This window comes from Lathyrus oleraceus, chromosome 7 (assembly GCF_024323335.1).
Source record: "Lathyrus oleraceus cultivar Zhongwan6 chromosome 7, CAAS_Psat_ZW6_1.0, whole genome shotgun sequence".
NCBI classification, from domain to species: Eukaryota; Viridiplantae; Streptophyta; class Magnoliopsida; order Fabales; family Fabaceae; genus Lathyrus; species Lathyrus oleraceus.
The window spans coordinates 412615513-412633834 of NC_066585.1; the positions used below are offsets into that span (position 1 = coordinate 412615513).

Genomic DNA, 18322 nt, shown 5'->3' on the forward strand with positions numbered 1-18322 from the left:
TCCTCCAACTCTTTACAAGTCTCATTCAGTTGAGCAATAACATTCTTCTTGGAGGTGGCAGGGCCAGGTACCTGAGAAGATGTCATGACAATATCTGGGACATGTGTTCTAGCAAAAAGTTTGTAGTGGAGTGATAAGGGAGAATCCTTTTTCTTCATACTATCAATAGGCAGTAAAATACCAGGATGTTAGTTTAGGATGATTTCACAGATGAGGGATGGAAAGCAGATGGGCATTTTTACAGCAGTAGAGAAGGCTTGTTTCAAAACTTGTCCAAAGATGTATTTTCCAAAGTCAAACGCTTTTCTTGTCCTAACAGCATAAATAAACTCCCAAGACCAATAGAGATGGTTGAGGTGTGATTAGTGGGCATCTAGTTGGCAGTCTCAATTCTATGAAGGATAACATATTTGACACTCAACTTTCCAGCTGACAACTTTCCTTTGTTAGGCCAGTGTCTTACCTGCTTGGCAGTTATCTCCTTGCACACATGGTCATATGTAACCTCTAACTCAGCCAGAGGTTCTTCCGTTCTTCCCAGAAATTTATTGATCACAACTAGAGAAAATGTCACAAAATTTCCTCCAACATATACCTTCCCATAGCCATCATGTTTCATATCATCACACCCATCAGGAATAATCACCACAAACTCCTTGACTAAGCTTTCATAGCAAGGGCCAAATTTAGTGACAATCTTCATCAACCCAGCAACTTCTATAAGTTCTACAACCTTTTTACACTTTAGGGCGTCATTACCCAATTCCCTCTCCAGAGCTACCCTAATTTGAATGACATAGTTCCACCTTTCAGCATTCTTCACATAATGTAAAGAAGCTTTGTCCAATGGAGCCTTGGGCATAGCAGCACGAGGCTTCTTGTTATCAGATATGTTTATAGGTCTGATGTCCTGGACATACTTTTCGACATCAAACTCAGAATCACTAGAAGAGACAACTTTCCTCTTTCTAGTAGGGGTAACAACTTTACTCCATGACCTAGTAGGACCAATAGGAGATTTTCGTATGGAGCTTCTAGAAGGAGTGTCTTTCAAACCACCATATTTTCTTTTCATTTCCCTGAAGAGAAAATATTCAAACATCACTGCCTTTCCTTTACGTCTTTGCAGTCTCTTGGCTATACTAGGAGTTACAAAATTGGTAAGGGGTTCTTCATCAGAAGTTAGTTCATCAACATTGACAACATGATCAACTTTCTTTTTACTTCTTCTCTCATGAGCAGCATGCTCAGGGACACACTCATCTTCATTCTTCTTACTTCTTCTTTCAAGAGCATCATGTTCAGGAACACTTTCCTCAGCTTTTTCACTAGAATCATTGTCCAGACTAAATTCTTTTGCCAAAGATGTTTGAATATCTGGAAAAACATATGAGTTCACTTCCTTCAAAACAGATGTAACAAACTCCCTAAGTTCCTTATCAATGGAACTCCTTTCCGCTTCCGTTGGATTCTTAGTGTCATCAGCATGCATAGTAGGTTTTCTCATCTCAGACCCTTTAGACCTAGATTCTTCTTCAACAACAGTTTTATCTTTACTGGGGATTATAGGTTCAGAAGACTTACCAGAAGTCTTGACACTTTTAGACACAGAAGGCGTATGTTTCTTCTGAGGAGGTGGATGAATTATGGATAAATGAGCAACATCCAAGACCAGATCCACCAGGTTGATCATTTGAAACAGTTAATTTTCCCTAACAGTTGGGGAGGATGATTCACTGGTTTCAGTCTAGACATGCATGTATGTGGGTGAAGATTGTTTCGACATTTTAGATGACACTTGATGCAGATGGAATAGAGAAAGACTCTTGAGAGAGGGTGAGCACAAATGTTTAGAAAGGAATGAGGCATTTGAATGGAATGGATAGCGTATTTTTGTCCAAAAGGATACACAATGAGGTAAGGGGTTTAGGTAGGCGTGTCTAGTGTAACTATGAGAGTTAAACTCTTGTCTGACACACTTAAATAGTTGTAATTGCTATAAATGCTCATTAACATAAATCCCAAGTTTTCCTCTTAATTTTTCAAATTGAACTGCATCCAAGGCTTTGGTAAAAATGTCTACAAGTTGATTCTCCGTGCTAACATGCTCAAGTGTTATGAGTTTGTCTTCAACAAGTTCTCTAATAAAATGATGTCCGATGTCAATGTGTTTAGTCCTACTGTGCTGAATAGGATTTTTGGAGATATTAATAGGACTCAAGTTGTCACAAAATAATGTCATGACATCTTTTATGACATTTTATTCAGTCAACATTTGTTTCATCCATATTAGTTGAGAGCAATTGCTACCTGCTGTTATGTACTCAGCTTCAGCAGTAGATAGGAATACACAATTTTGTTTCTTGTTGAACCAAGAAATCAAATTGTTTCCCAAGAAGAAACATACTCCAGAGGTGCTCTTCCTATCATCAGTACTACCAGTCCAATCAGCATCACAATACCCCACTAACATAGAATTTGAATCATGGGAATACAACATTCCATACTCACTTATGCTATTCACTTACTTTAGAATCCTTTTTACTTGATTGATGTGACTCACTTTGGGTTCTGCTTGATATCTAGCACAAACTCCAATAGCAAAAGTTATATCTGGTCTGCTTGCTGTAAGGTATAAAAGGCTACCAATCATGCTTCTATATAAACTCTGGTCAACACTTATGCCCTTTTAATCTTTAGATACCTTTAAGTGAGTAGGAGTAGAAGTTCTTTTGTGACTAACACTCTCCAATCCAAATTTATTCATAATACTCTTTGCATATTTGCTTTGTACAGAAAAATGGAGTCTTCCATATGTTTGACTAGGAGCCCAAGGAAGTACATTAGTTCACCTACCAAACTCATTTCAAACTCAGATTTCATTTGTTTGACAAAATGTTGGACCATCTCATCTGACATCCCTCCAAACACAATATTATCCACATAGATCTGAGCTATCATCAGTTTTCCATCCTTATCTTTGACAAAGAGAGTTTTATCAATTCCACCCTTTATATATCCATGGTTGATGAGAAACTCGGTCAACCTTTCATACCAAGCTCTTGGAGCTTGTTTTAAACCATACAATGCCTTCTTTAATTTGAGCACATGATTTGAGAATGTAGGATCAATAAACCCTTTTGGATGTTAAACATACATATCTTCATTTAAGTAGCCATTTAGAAAGGACCTTTTAAAATCCATTTGGAACAACTTAAACTTTAAAAGGCATACCATTTCAAGTAACAATCTGATAGATTCCAGACAAACCACTGGAGCAAAGGTTTCATCAAAGTCCACTCCTTCTATTTGGGTGTATCCTTGAGCAATAAGTCTGGTGTCATACCCCAAAATTTGCCCGTTAATCTTTCAAGACATTCTTCAAGGCACTCCAACTCATTGTTCAAGGCATTGATCTTAAAAGAACAAAGACCCAGCACACAGGTGGCCAAATTCAGAAAATGGCCCAAACTGGCATGCTCGCTAGGCGAGCAACTCCTTCGCCTAGCGAACCCTTCGCTACGCCACTCGCCTAGCGAAGCTTGCGAATACCAGAAAATTCTGGGCTTCATTCTGAGCCCATCAGGTCACAAAAATTATTATAAATAGCAGAGCTTCATTCAGAAAAAGGGGACAGAGGCAGACGGACAGAAACCCTAGCAAGGAAACCCTAACAGAAGCAACACAACAAACCCTGGAGGCTAACCCAGAAAATTCAGAGCAACCCTCAAGGAAACCCTGAAGGAAACTCATCTGCACCAAGGTTACCTCCGCCCAACTCAATCCGGCGCCAACCCTAAGAGTGACTTGCCAATTCAAGGTTGCAATTCAGTTGCAAACAGGTTTGCATTACTATTACCGCTTTATGTCCTTAATTTGTATGTGGCATTATGATTGAATTTATAAAAATATCTTAAGCTTTGCATGTGAATTTAAGTATGTATGAATATCTTGAACGTTTAACCATGTAATTTCTGTGATGGATGCCATAGGGTGTGAAGCTTTCTGGAATTGTACTGTCACCAAAACCAGAACCCGCAGTCGCTCGCTAGCACATCGCTAAGCGAGCATGTAGCGAGCATTCGCTAATCCTTCGCTAGGCGAAGCAGGAACGAACATGACAGTCGCTGATTTTTCTGTTCTGTTCTATGCTTATCTGATCCGTTTTATTCTAACCATGTGTTATTTTGCCTGACATTCCTACCGCTGTGTTCCTTTTGTGGTGTAATTCTCGGTTGCACCCCGATTTGGTATTCTGACCTGTTTGCTGAATTTTGTAAGGGTTCACATACTCCCGGAGAAGGTAGCTTGCTAGGTATTCTACTTTATTTGTGGGATACCCTTGTGGAGATTCACCCTAATTACCTAATTGACTATAATGTGGACCTAATTACCTAATTGATTACAACTACCTAATTGATTGTAAAATGTTGCCTTTGAATATGTGATCTTGGACCTCTCTTTGTTGCCTTACGGTATTACGGTATTATGGTCATGTCCCGCGAATGTGGGGATACACTTAGCAAAGACCCTTCGATTAAATCATCATGTCCCTATAAAATAAATCATTGTCCCTCAGATGTTGCCTGCGAATATATGATTTTGTCCCTCGATGACCCGTCGTTGTAGCCTACGGTTAATGATGATCGTCCCTTCGAATGCTAAGGTATCCTTACAAATGTTGCCTTCCATGACCAATCGATGACCCTACGATGACCCTTTTACGTCCAAAGGATAAAACTACTTACTTCTCAATAGTAAGGACAGTTTTACCCTCATAAGGATAGGAAATGCCCATAAAGACCTTGGGTAGGTATAACTCAATTGCTGGCTCACAACCTAAAACATTTTTCATACCTCACACTTTGCAACTACTAGAAAATCACCACTTGGTATACATTCGTACTAGAATCATTGCCAAGTTATATTTTTCTAAACCGCTTTCAAAATTAAACGAGATAAATACTTTGTATACATTCGTACAAGAATCATTACAAAGTTAAACTCTCTTTTCAAAACATCTTTTAAGCAATTCACAAACACTTTTTTCAGACAAACATAAGTGATCAAGCAATTAAGAGCCCATGGATAACCATGGATACAAAGGGTGCTAACACCTTCCCTTTGTATAATGTACCTCCCGAACCCAAAATCTAATTAAGGTCTTTCCTGTTCTTTTCCACCTTTCCTTATGGGATAAGAGAAAAGTCGGTGGCGACTCTTGCTATCCGTGACATTTGCTTTCCAAAGCAAAAACACACAAAGTCAGTTCACCGTATGACATCTGGATTTATTTCTGGTAACAACCCCTTGTTCATCAGACTTGTTCTTGTACAACCATCTAGTTCCAATAACATTTGTTCCTTTAGGTCTTAGAACCAAATACCACACCTCACTTTTTTTGAATTGGCCAAGTTCATCTTGCATAGCATTAATCTAGAACTCATAAGTCAAGGGCTCCTTGATATTCTTAGGTTCAAATTTAGAAACAAAATAGGCATTTGACACAACTTCCATTGATCTGGTAATTATCCCTTCATTCAGATTTCCTATAATAAGCTCCTTAGAATGATCTTTCTGAATTCTGATGGAAGGCCCTTTGTTAGTTGACTTTCTTCCTTTCCATATTTCATACAATATGGCTGATGTGCCAAATCTGATAGTCACAATATAGCATGAAGCATGACCCTGACACATTCTTGAATGGTCTTATTCTTGCGCTCAATCACACCATTCTGTTGAGGGGTGATGGACGAAGAGAACTCATGACTAATTCCTTCAGAGGTGCAGAAATCCTCAAACTTGCTATTTTCAAATTGCTTCCCATGGTCACTTATAATTCTGATAATGCCATTATCCTTCTCTATGTGAATATTTTGACAGAGTTCTTTAAACACTTTAAACACTTCTGACTTTTCTTTAATGAAGTTCACCCAAGTAAACCTTGAGAAGTCATCAACAACAACATAGGCATACCTCTTTCCTCCTAGACTTTCAACTTGCATAGGTCCCATCAATTCCATATGAAGTAGCTCCAGAACTTTTGAAGTTGTCAGATGTTGGAGCTTCTTGTGTGACATCTTTGTTTGCTTCCCTATTTGACATTCACCACAGATTCTTCCTTAATCAATTGTCTGTTTGGGAATTCCTCTGACTGCTTCCTTTGACACAACTTTCTTCATACCTTTCAGATGTAAGTGACCAAGCTTTTGGTGCCATATCTTATTCTCACCCTCTTTTGACATTAGGCATATGGATAGGCAATTTGTTTCTTGAGGAGTCCACAGATAGTAGTTATCTTTTGATCTGGACCCCTTCATGATAACTTCATTCTTCTTATTTGTTACCATACATTCAGATTTACTGAAGTTCACTTTAAGACATTGGTCACAAAGTTGACTAATACTTATCAAATTAGCAGTCAACCCTTTAACAAACAGTACATCATCAAGACTAGGCAGTTCTGGATATTCCAACTTTCCAACCCACATTATTTCTCCTTTTGATCCATCTCCAAAGGTGACATAGCTAGTAGAATATAACTTAATATTCACCAAAAATTTCTTGACACCGGTCATGTGTCTAGAGTAACCACTATCGAAATACTAATCTTCTCTAGCAGAGGCACAAAGGTAGGTGTGAGCTATAAGTCCTGACATACCATTTTTGGGAATCCATCTATTCTTTGTTTTAACCATAATTAATTTTCTTCTAGGTTGTGAAGCAGGTTTTGGACAACCATATAATTTGTAGCAATCAGGTTTTATGTGACCAAACTTCCCACAATGATGACACTTCCATCGTTGGGTCTTGCTTCCTTAGTAACCCTCTTAATGCCCTTGCTGATGTTGGAACATTTGATTTGACATATGTCATTCCTGTTTTCTTTTAGGTAGAACAAAGTTTATTACATACCCTTTTACTTTGTTCATTACAACTAGATTATCATAACCTAGACCTTGAACATTTCCAGCATTCTTACCAGTTTGAAGAATTTCATCCAGCACATCAGAATTACTGTTAAGCATTCTTATAGACTTAGTCATATTGTCAAGTTTTAAATTGAGCAATACAACTTCCTCCTCCAGATCAAAGATGATAGATAGATGCTCCATTTTCTCTGCCTGTAGTTGAGTAATAACTTTCTTTTGATCTTCTCCTAGTTTATAGACTTCTTCACTTCCGAGGCATAATTCCTTGTAATATTCAGCAAGTTCCTCAAAGGTGAGTTTCTCACAATCAGAGTCTTTATAAGAATCACAAATTCCAGTCAAGGCAGTAACCTGTTTGGCAGGTTCCACTTCAGGTTCACTTTCAGAATCATCTTCTGGCCAAGAGGCAGACATACCCTTCTTATGTTTCTTGAGATGCATGAGGCATTCATCTCTTATGTAACCAACCCCTTCACATCCATGACATTGGATTCCTTTTCCTTGGTTAGTTTTTTCTGTTGTTTTGGGCCTTCTACCAAAATCCTGATTTTTATTGATGTCGAATAACTTGTTCTTGACATTAGATCTTATCTTCAAATCCATCTTCTTCATCACTTTGTTGAATTGTCTTCCAAGTAATACAATATCATTAGATATCCCTTCATCTGTATCCAGGTCACATTCATCTTCGAGGGCTTCAATATTAGAAACAAAGGCTATGCTTTTCTTCTTTTTAGATTTTTCATTGATCCCTAGCTCAAAGGTCTGAAGAGATTCCATCAGTTCATCAACTTTCATTTTGTTGATATCTTGAGCTTCTTCAATGGCAGTTACCTTCATGTCAAATCTCTTTGGAAGAGACCTGAGGATTTTTCTGACCAACTTAGCTTCTGACATCTTCTCCCCTAGGGCACTTGAGGCATTGTCTATCTCAATGATATTCATGTGAAAGTCATGAATGCTCTCATCCTCCTTCATTCTTAAGTTCTCAACTTGGTGGTAAGAAGTTAAAGTCTTGGCATCTTTACCTTAGAGGTTCCTTCATAAGCAGTCTTCAAGATCTCCCAAGCATCTTTAGCAACAATACAATTATTTATTAGTCTGAAGATGTTCTTATCCACTCCATTGAATAGAGTATTTAATGCTTTGGAGTTTCCTTGAGCTAATTTATCATTCATCATCCCAGTCTTCCTCAGCCTTCAGCACATCAATAATCTTACCATCTTTATCTCTAGTCATTGGTGAATCCCATCCCTTGACCACGAATTTCCAAGCCTTGTTGTCCATGGATTTGATAAAAGCCATTATATGAGCTTTCTAGTAGTCATAGTTGGTTCCATCAAGAATGGGTGATCTGTTCACAAATCCTCCTTCCTTGTCCATTATACCAGAAAGTATCTTCCCTGAATCTCACCCAGACACATAGTAGGATGTCTTCTCTGATACCAATTGAAATTCTGGTATGCAAATATCAAATGTTCTAAGAGATGTCAAGACGCTGATATTTGACCAACACACAATAACAAGATAACTTACATATAGGGGAACATAAAATAACATAACACATGGAGTTTTTAACCCAGTTCGGTGTACAACAAGACCTACATCTGGGGGCTACCAAGCTAGGGAGGAAATCCACTAAATAGTATCAGTTTGTAAACCTTCTGCAAACTATCTACAATTTATAGTGTACACCCTAATCACTACTTGTGATTAACTTCTACCTAAGACACTCCTAGGTGTGAGACCCTTCTCACTTCCCTACTGTAAGACCCCAATTTTGTCCCTAAGATCCCTCATGGCATCATAACATTGCATTTGCAAAGCCTCAAGGATCATAAGCATCTTGATTCCCTTTGCCTTTGGGAGGGACTTCTTGTGAGTGGTTTGATATCACCAAGCATGCTTGAATTATATATCATTGCTTTTATCATTTTATTTACTAACCAAAAAGCACAAAAATATGTCACTAACATTTCTTGTTTGTAGCTTGAGCAATCACAAGGTCAAAAGCTTCTAGGTGATCCTTTGTGCAGTGATATGGCCAAGAGAAAGATAAAGGAAAGCATGGCAATGGTTCCCAAAGCTCTCATCCATCAAATATGCCTCCCTAGTATCCCAATTCATCATGTTTGATCAAATCAAGTCAAAGGGTTTGAAGCTTGTGTCCCAAGGAACCCTAATTCATCTGATCATCCACAATGCCTTGCTCATGAAGCAACCTCAGCCCATGATCAAATACAATCAAGGTAAGTTCTTTAATTAATCATTTCATACATATTTGAATTTATTTGAGTGTCCTCAATCATCAATTCATCAAGATATGAGTTATGGACTTAAGAAGTTGATCAGACAATTCATCTGACTATTTTGAAATGCACTGAGACCTAACTTTTTGTGTGTTGGTCAAATGGAGATGATACCAAGATACAAAATGTTCTTAAGGACAATATGAACATCTTTCATGTTCATAAAAAATTGATTTGAAGCTTGGAAGGTCATCTCCCATTCCAAGACATTATAGGTCATTTTGACTGAAACCCTAATTTTGGGTCAACTTCCCAAGAACATAACTCATTCATTTTTTATGATTTTAAGGTGGGATAAAATGAATTGAAAATATTATTGTGTCTACTTCAAATGTTATGTTGAACAAAATTTCAAAATATCAAAATAAATACATGTGATAATGCAAAACATTATAGGTCACTTTGGACCAAATGCATTGAAAGGCAAAAGAGTCCAACTTCAAGTGCCCATAACGTCTTCATCAATAATCCAAATGATGCAAAGTTTAAGTCCATCTTGATTGTTTTGAAAAGATCTACAACTTCGATGTTGGAGGTTTTTCCATTTGAGGCTCGCATCATCAAAAACGAAGGACTTGAAGTTGGTTCAATTTGACAAAATTCTCAAAGGCATGTTTTACACTATGAACTTCATGGCCTGTTTTCATAAATTTCCACACTTCAAATGAGTTTTTGCTCAACATAACATTTGTTCCTTATGTCAAGACCTTTCCAACCATTACCCACATGCTTATGTTTGGATTTTCTAATTGGCATTTTCGAAGAGGTGAAGTTTTAGGCTCATTTATGCATAACATGCTGAAACTCATTACACAAGCCAATTCAATCACATGTACACGTCCATTTCATCTTGCTTACATCTGAAGACTCATTTGCCATTGCATTTGGGCCTCCCATGCGCCTGTACAGGCCCATGCATGGAGGCCCCCTCACTTCATGCACACGAATTCTACATGCCTTGCATCACTTTGTGCTATAAATAGAGCTGCTCAGATTCATTCTAACCAACCTAAAGGCGCCTAAAGCTCTGCAGAAATCAATTCCCACTCATACCAAAGGAACTAAGTTCATATTTCTTCAAAATTTCAGATCTGAAATTCAATTGAATTTGGTTGAATCTTCAGATCTAAAGTTCCTAAACCTTCATCATCTAGTCCATTCAAGTTCTGTTTGGCAAAAGGAAGCAAAGAAAGTGACTCAAAGCTTCATAATTCAAAGGTGTTCACCAACTGGTTTTTTCTTCGAAACTCCTTAATCTTTGATCTGTTGGCCTTGATATTGTGTTGTCTGAAGTCCTATCTATAGAGGCATCATTGTTGTATGCTCAATTTTCAAAATCAAGCAAGTTCATGATGAACACCATCAAGCTTCCATCTCTGATTTCTCTCTTAATAGGAATCTAGAGTGGAAGTGAGTGGTATATGAGTGATGTACATCACTTCCTCTTTCGATTGATGCCTAGATCGTCCATTTTGGTGAGCATTTGAACCTCTGTGTTTTTTTGCCCTCGCCGGAGTTCACCGGAGAAGACGGTGGCACTGGCCACCGTCTCTTTGCCAGATCAAATCTGGACCATTGGATGCGCTTCCCACGATCTAATCCTAGCCCTTGTTATGTTTGACTTCATTTAATGCACGGTACCACGCGCTTGACTCATGTACATGGTGAGCGCGCGCATGTGGAGCGTTTGATCAGCCACGTCAATTAATGAGACTTGATCAGGCGCCTCTCCTTTTTCTGATTTTCTTAATTTCCATTTTATTTTCTTTAATTCCATTTAACTTCAAAAATTCATAACTCTTTCATTTTTAATCCAAAAAATATGGGACCAATTGCATTATTTCTCTTTTTAATTCTAGTTTCTAAAAATGATTTTTAATATTTTTTTATTTTATCATTTGATATTTTTTGTGAATTTTCTCTTTTCTGGTTATTTTTAATTCACTTTAAATAGTTTTTGATATTCAAAAAATACAAAAATATTTTCTCAACCTCTTTGAATGATGATGGATCTATGAAAAATATTCTCATCAATTTTTTAATTGATTTGAGATTTATTTGAGATATTAGTTCAATTAGGTTATTATTCATTTTTAATTGATTAAAAATAGTTTCTGACTTTTAAAAATGCTGAAATTTTTTGTCAAACTTTGTTTGACTTTGTTGAACTTGGGATAAATCACTTGGACTTTCAAAAGTTGATTTGAAGTGATTTTGAAGTTTGACATTTCTTTAATCTTTTAATTCAAGTTTATTTTTAATATTAAAAATGCCAAAAATATTTTGCTCATGTCTTGACTTCCAATCTTCATCTCATTTCTGTTTTTGATTGTTTGACCATGATCCTCAATGTCATTCGTTAACACTTGTTGATTGGTACATTCTATTTCATTTAATGTCCTTTATTTCTTTTCATTTCCATTTCCATTATTCATCTCCTTCTTCTCCTTCTTTCTTTTTGATCAATGAGTTAAAGGTTGATAAGTTAGCATTGATTAGGGAGGCTTAATCTTCTTCAATCCAAATCTAATTCATCTTGATCAAATGATCAAGTGAATGGCTTTGCATTAAGGATAGATTGCTTCCTAAATCATGCAAAGGACTTAAACCAATACAAGATCATTTCCCATTTTCTTTTTGGCATGGCAAGTTGTTGGAACTTGGTTCACTAATCAAGACTTCTAACTTGTGTTGTTGCCTACATTATTATTGACCGGACTCAGATAGTTGTGACTTCTACATAAGTCCAATTACGATTGCTTAACATAGCGCTAAATTTGCCTTATGGCACACTAACTACTAACATTAACTATTAACCATTAACATTTACCTTTGGCACTTTACATTTATGCAATTTATTATTCTTGTACATATTATTCATTTGCTTTTTCCTTTGCTCACTTGAGCACATGTTTATGTTAATGCAATTTGCCTCTTGCTCACTTGAGCACATATAATTGTGTATATATATCATTTGTGCTTGTGTTTTGTTTTGATTGTTGTTGACCACAATACAAAGAATTGGACGAAATGGACTTAGACTTTAGGACTTTCCCTATGCTAATTTGGAGTCAAAGAGCAACTAGGCCTCATGCCTTTAGAATGCTTAAAATGTCAAAGAGAAACTAGGCCTTATGCCTTTAGAATGCTTAATGTTAAAAGATGACCTTGAAAGGACCAACTTCTAGACTCTTCTTGTCCATTCCTTGTTTGTTTTGCTAAAATATTTTAATGTGTGTGTTCTTGTGCTAGGGATTCCAACTTGATCCAAATTGAAGAACCATTACCCTGAGCTTCTAAGAGAGAGGGATCCAAGATACATTTGGGAGCTTTTCAAGAGTTCATTTGATTGATGATTGCTTGAGTTTATGCTTATGTGATTGCTTATTCCAAAGGATGGGAGCTACTTGGATCATCAATATGATCTCAAGAGAGGAACTCCATTTGTGGTCTTGTTCTCTTTTCCCTCACCTCTTGTATGTTTAGGACTTTAGCCATTCTTCTTCTTCTCTCCACTCTAACCCAAGCCAAAACCTTTGTGCAAACATTTAACATTTGTTTTCAACATTAGAAACCTAAGCCTTATGCTTTTGATTTTTAAACTTTCTTTTCATAACACTTATTTGGAATTGAATCTTTAAATCCACTTTGACCATATTTTGTGAATACTTTTCATTGGTAAATATAACCCATTCAAATCTCTTTTTTGTGGTTTCAATGGCCACTTCCTTAATCAAACTTTTCATAACCTTTAGCTATTAGGTTTGAGTTATACTTGTGGTAGATGTAATACTCACCTATATCCTTAGTGATGGACAATGAGTCTTCCATGCTTATTATAGGGTTCACCCCTCATTAGTATGTTGAAGCTATCCTCAATGGTGGATTTTTGGTTTTAGGTTGAGTTTTCTCCCTTGGATAACAAAAGACCTTAAGGCTTTTGGACCAATCAATTCACCCACTCATTTTGAGATTTTTACCCCGAACTACGAGGTTTTGATCCTAATCTTTTAAAGATGGTACGTAGGCAATGGGTTTATCCATCCAAACACAAAAATTGTAAATAATTTGTATATTCTCTTCTCATCTCTTCAATCATGTTTGCACAAATAAATTTTCACAAAACACTAACCTTACAACAAGTATGAAAAGGGCTCCCTAGGAGTACCTAGGATGTTTTGGGTGCTTAAAACCTTCCCATTGCATAACCAACCCCTTACCCAAATCTCTGACATTTTTACTAGTTTTTGATTCGATAAAACTTTTAGGTTTTTGTTTGCTTTCTAACCATTCCTTTGGATAAATAGAAGTGCGGTGGCGACTCGACTTGTATGTTTTACCTTGGATTTAGTCAATATCTCTAATGGTAACGAATACCCCGCTACAGAAAAATGGCGACTCTGCTGGGGATACATTTGCCTAGTGGGTTTTGCCTACTTTTCATATTTGTTGTATTGTTGTGTATATTAATTTGTGACATATTTTTTGTGCAATTTGGGATTAGTGTATTGTATGTAATGATTGATTTGCTTGAATATTAATTCTTTGTGTGCTTGGTGATCTTTGTGAGATGAGTTCTATACCCGAACTCGAGTGCACTTAGAATAGGAGAATGGCATAGTCTTGTTGACTTGTGTGGAGTTATTCCTTAGCAAGTTGATTTGCAAGTCCATTCACTTGGTGGAGGTCATGTTGGGATCAATAATGTCACACAAGTAGTTGTGGTAAGACATTACTCTTTCCAATATAGGCCTTAGAAGCCAAGGACCTTAGCTTACCAAGCCCATCTTGGCCTATTCTTAAGATGTAGTGTGAAAGTCGTTCAAGTGTAAGATTTGATACGATTGTTACGCGATACTACACTCATAAGAGTCTCTCTTGAGAATATTTTTGGAATACGAGTAGTCGTTTATCCGATAATATCCGAAAGATGGGACGATGACTATGGGAACCTCTTGTAGAACATGTTTGGCAGGTTAAACCCTAGTACACTCCCTTTGGGTGGTTCTTAACCGAGACTCCATGCCCGTGACTTGCAACAAACCCTTGATTCGTGGTTGATCCGTTCATGTATCCTTAATATCAATGGAACTTGGGTGTTGATAAGGTGTAAACCATAATCCACCAAAACGGATGATTGATATTAAGGATAACATAATCCATCCCATGACCTTTGTTTGGTGTGCTTTGCTTGATCCTTGAGTGTGATTGTTGCATTCATGCATTCATGCACCCATTTGCATCCATATCATCAAAATAATAAGAAATTTTTAAGGAACTTAAGAGGTCTATTTGCAAATTTTCAGACATGGAAAGACAAAGAAGGAATACAAAGAAGTACAACTTCAGACAACCTGATTTGAAAGAGCTAAGGAATTTGACATCCTATGTATTAGATCCCTTGGGTTTCAAAGCTCGTTTTGGGAAGCTTCTTCCTCTTCTGACTACTCAAGTGGATGAAGGATTGATGAGTGTATTGGTGCAGTTTTATGATCCTTTGTATCGTTGCTTCACATTTTCGGATTTTTAGCTTTTGCCCACGCTTGAGAAGTATGCCTACCTTGTGGGTATACCTATTCTAGACCAGTTGCCGTTCAGTGGCTTAGAGAGTGTCCTTACTTCTCGAGAGATAGTTGATATATTGCATATAGATGAATCTCTGGTTGGTGCTCATATGACTACCAAAGGTGGAATTCAAGGTCTCCCTTCTGAGTTCCTCATTGCTCAAGCTACTGTATATGGGAAGGCCATGAGTGAGGATGCCTTTGAGGCCATATTTGTACTTCTCATCTATGGGTTGGTGTTGTTCCCCAACATCGACAAGTTCGTGGATGTGAACGCTATTAGGATATTCTCTACTCTTAATCCCGTTCCGACTCTGTTGGGTGACACTTATTTTTCTTTGCATATGAGGAATGCAAAGGGTGGTGGTGCCATTGTGTGTTGTTTGCCTCTGTTATATAAGTGGTTTATTTCTCACTTACCACAGACGGTCGCCTTCAAGGAGAATAAAGGATGTCTACGGTGGTCCACGAGACTTATGTCTCTCACTAATGATGATATCTCTTGGTACAATCGTGGGTATGATGGTGTGCAAATTATCGACTCTTGTGGTGAATTCTCCAATGTACCTCTTCTTGGTACATGTGGAGGGATTAACTACAACCCTGTTTTGGCACGTCGTCAGCTTGGGTTCCCCCTAAAGGATAAACCCAATAACATTCTGTTAGAGGGAGTGTTCTTCCAGGAGGGTAAAGATCCCCAAGGCTTGAAGAACAGGATGGTTCGCGCTTGGCGCAAGATTCATAGGAAAGGAAGGAAGGAGCTAGGTCCGAAGAATTGTGTCGCTTTGGAGCCTTATACTGCTTGGATTAGAAGGAGAGCTTCTGAGTACCTCATGCCGTACGAGTATCCGAGACCTACACCTTTGGTTATGGCTGAGCCTTCAACCCTCCCTGACCAAGGAGTAGAGGAGTTGAGAGGCGAAGACCGTTCACGTGCTTGGATCCGTGAACGAGAAGAGTTGCTTCAGCAGATCAAGGAGAAGGATGCTTTGATTGAGTTTCTCGAGCATCAGGTTATTGATGATCCTAATGATGCATGGACTTCTCTACTTCCTCAGTCTTCCAGGTTTTGGAAGAGGAAGTACGATCGACTCGCCAAGGAGAAGGCAGATATGGAGGCAGCCTATGAAGAGGAGGTGAAGAGGCTTCGTGCATCTTATCTTCCCGTGTCCCGAGCTTTAGACGATTGTTTCTAGGGATCCATAGGATGATCATTTCCCTTTTCTCTTGTATTGTATTTGGTTACCAATGTTGTACTTCTTTGGTGTAAAAATATATATTTTCCATATATTATTGATAAGATGATTCCATATGAGATAAAAGTATAATATTTCCCAAAATTTGCAAATAGAACTCTAAAGTTCCTCTGTAATAAAAAACAAATCATATGCACAAGCATTGCATGCATCATGTGCATAAGCAGGTTTTGTTCCCGGTTTCTTGTCCTTTGGTCTGACTCTGTGTTCTTCATTTATTTCAAAGACAAGTTGACTCACTGGTACTACACCAGAGCCAACTCCTCAAGACTGATGGATCATTTGGAACAAGAGAACCGCGAGCTGAAAGAGGAGGTAGCCAGATTGACTGCCCTGATGGAGTCATTCTTGGCCGCTCAGAGCCAGTCTTCTCCAACACCTGCAACTCCTCCCCAGAGGACGGTCATTTCTGAGATCGTAACTTCTACTGTGCCTGCTGCAACAGCTCACTTTGCGCCATCTATGCCAGCCGGGTTCCCTTGGGGAATGCCCGCCAACTTTGTGCCAGAGGGTTTTGCTCCAACTCTTGCTTCTCTGTCGGCATCTAGCCCGGTCCTTTCAGCGCCACCTCTTGTCGTGCACACTTTACCCAGGGTTGAAGATACCATCTATCATTCTAAGCCATCTGAGGGCCCAGATGTTTATGAGAAGATGGATGACATGAAAGACCGATTCCTTGAGCTTCGCAAGGAATTGAAGACTTTGAGGGGGAAAAACCTCTTTGGTAAGAGTGCTGTTGAGTTGTGCCTTGTACCCAACGTAAAAATCCCTATTAAATTCAAAGTGCCTGACTTTGAGAAGTATAAGGGAAACACATCCCCTCTCAGTCATCTTGTGATGTATGCTCGCAAGATATCGACACAAACTGATAATGACCAACTGCTCATCCACTATTTCCAAGACAGTCTGTCCGGTGCTGCTCTCCGATGGTACATGGGTTTGGAGAGTTCGAACATCCGCTCCTTCAACGATCTTGGCGAGGCCTTCGTCAAGCAATATAAATATAATGTGGATATGGCTCCTGATAGGGACCAGTTGAGGGCGATGTCCCAGAAAGAGAAAGAGACTTTCAAAGAATATGCCCAGAGGTGGCGCGAATTGGCAGCTCAGATAGTGCCTCCCCTTGAGGAGAAAGAGATGACCAAGATCTTCTTGAAGACCTTGAGCTCGTTTTATTACGAAAGGATGATAGCCAGTGCTCCCTCAGACTTCACTGAGATGGTGAATATGGGGATGAGATTGGAAGAGGGGGTCCGTGAAGGACGCTTGACTCAAGATGAAGGCCCTTCAGCAAAAAGATATGGAAGCTTTGCGAAGAAGAAGGAGGGAGAGGCACACAATGTGTCTTCCCATGTAAAGAGAAGACCCTCTGTGAAGAGGAAGATTGCTCGCCCAGTCAACAATCAGCATCAGGTGGCTCATATAGCACCTGTTTTCAGGGAAGCTCAACATTATCAACAACCGCAAACTCAGCAATATCAACAACAACAACAATTTCCATAACAGCAGGCCTACCAGCCTCGAAACAACAACAACAATGCCAGTACCAGCTACGAGAGAAAGAGGGTCACCTTCGATCCAATTCTGATGACTTATGCTGAACTCTATCCATCTTTGATCGATAAAAAATTAATCACTCCACGAGACCCTCCCGCTGTACCTGCTAACCCCCAGTGGTGGTACAAGCCAGAACTTCATTGCGTATATCATTTCGGTGCTCCCGGACATGACGTGGAGAATTGTTATCCCTTGAAGACTAAGGTGCAAGACCTTGTGAGAAGTGGGATTCTGTTTTTCGAGGACGTAGGTCCGAATTTGAAGAAGAACCCATTGCCCGAGCATGGGAAGTCTGTCAATATGGTCCAGGGCTACCCTGGCAAATACAAAGTCAAATATGTCAGTCATATCCGACAATCACTAGTTGAGATGCACCGCTTGCTGTGTGAGTATAGCCATTATGAGCATGACCATGATAGATGTCGAGTTTGTTCTGTCAATCAGAGAGGTTGTCGCCAGGTGCGTAAAGATGTTCAAGAGATGTTGGACGAAGGAGTCATTGAGATCCTTCAAAACAGAAATGTTGACAAAGATGCTCCCGAAGTCAATGTAATTTCTCTGGTATTCCGGATACCTGAGCCTGTTGTCATCAAGTATGATGGTAGCAAGCAGAAGGTTGCTCCTGCTCTGACTATCAAGCCAGCCGGACCTGTACCGTATTCTTCTGAAAAAGCAGTCCCTTATCGCTACAATGTTGTAGTAGT

At 38.7% G+C, this 18322-nt stretch overlaps 1 protein-coding gene across 1 annotated transcript; it reads right to left on the reverse strand.

The window, feature by feature from the left end:
* Positions 1-373: 373 nt before the first annotated feature.
* LOC127104096 (uncharacterized) lies at positions 374-1693 on the reverse strand. The gene has a single exon (XM_051041309.1). It carries the CDS (start codon positions 1691-1693, stop codon positions 374-376), a length of 1320 nt encoding a protein of 439 aa, XP_050897266.1.
* Between the last annotated feature and the right edge of the window lie 16629 nt (positions 1694-18322).

What these genes read in the sequence shown, in the direction of transcription:
- LOC127104096 (XM_051041309.1), bottom strand. Translation starts at nt 1,693, where the DNA reads ATGATCAACCTGGTGGATCTGGTCTTGGATGTTGCTCATTTATCCATA.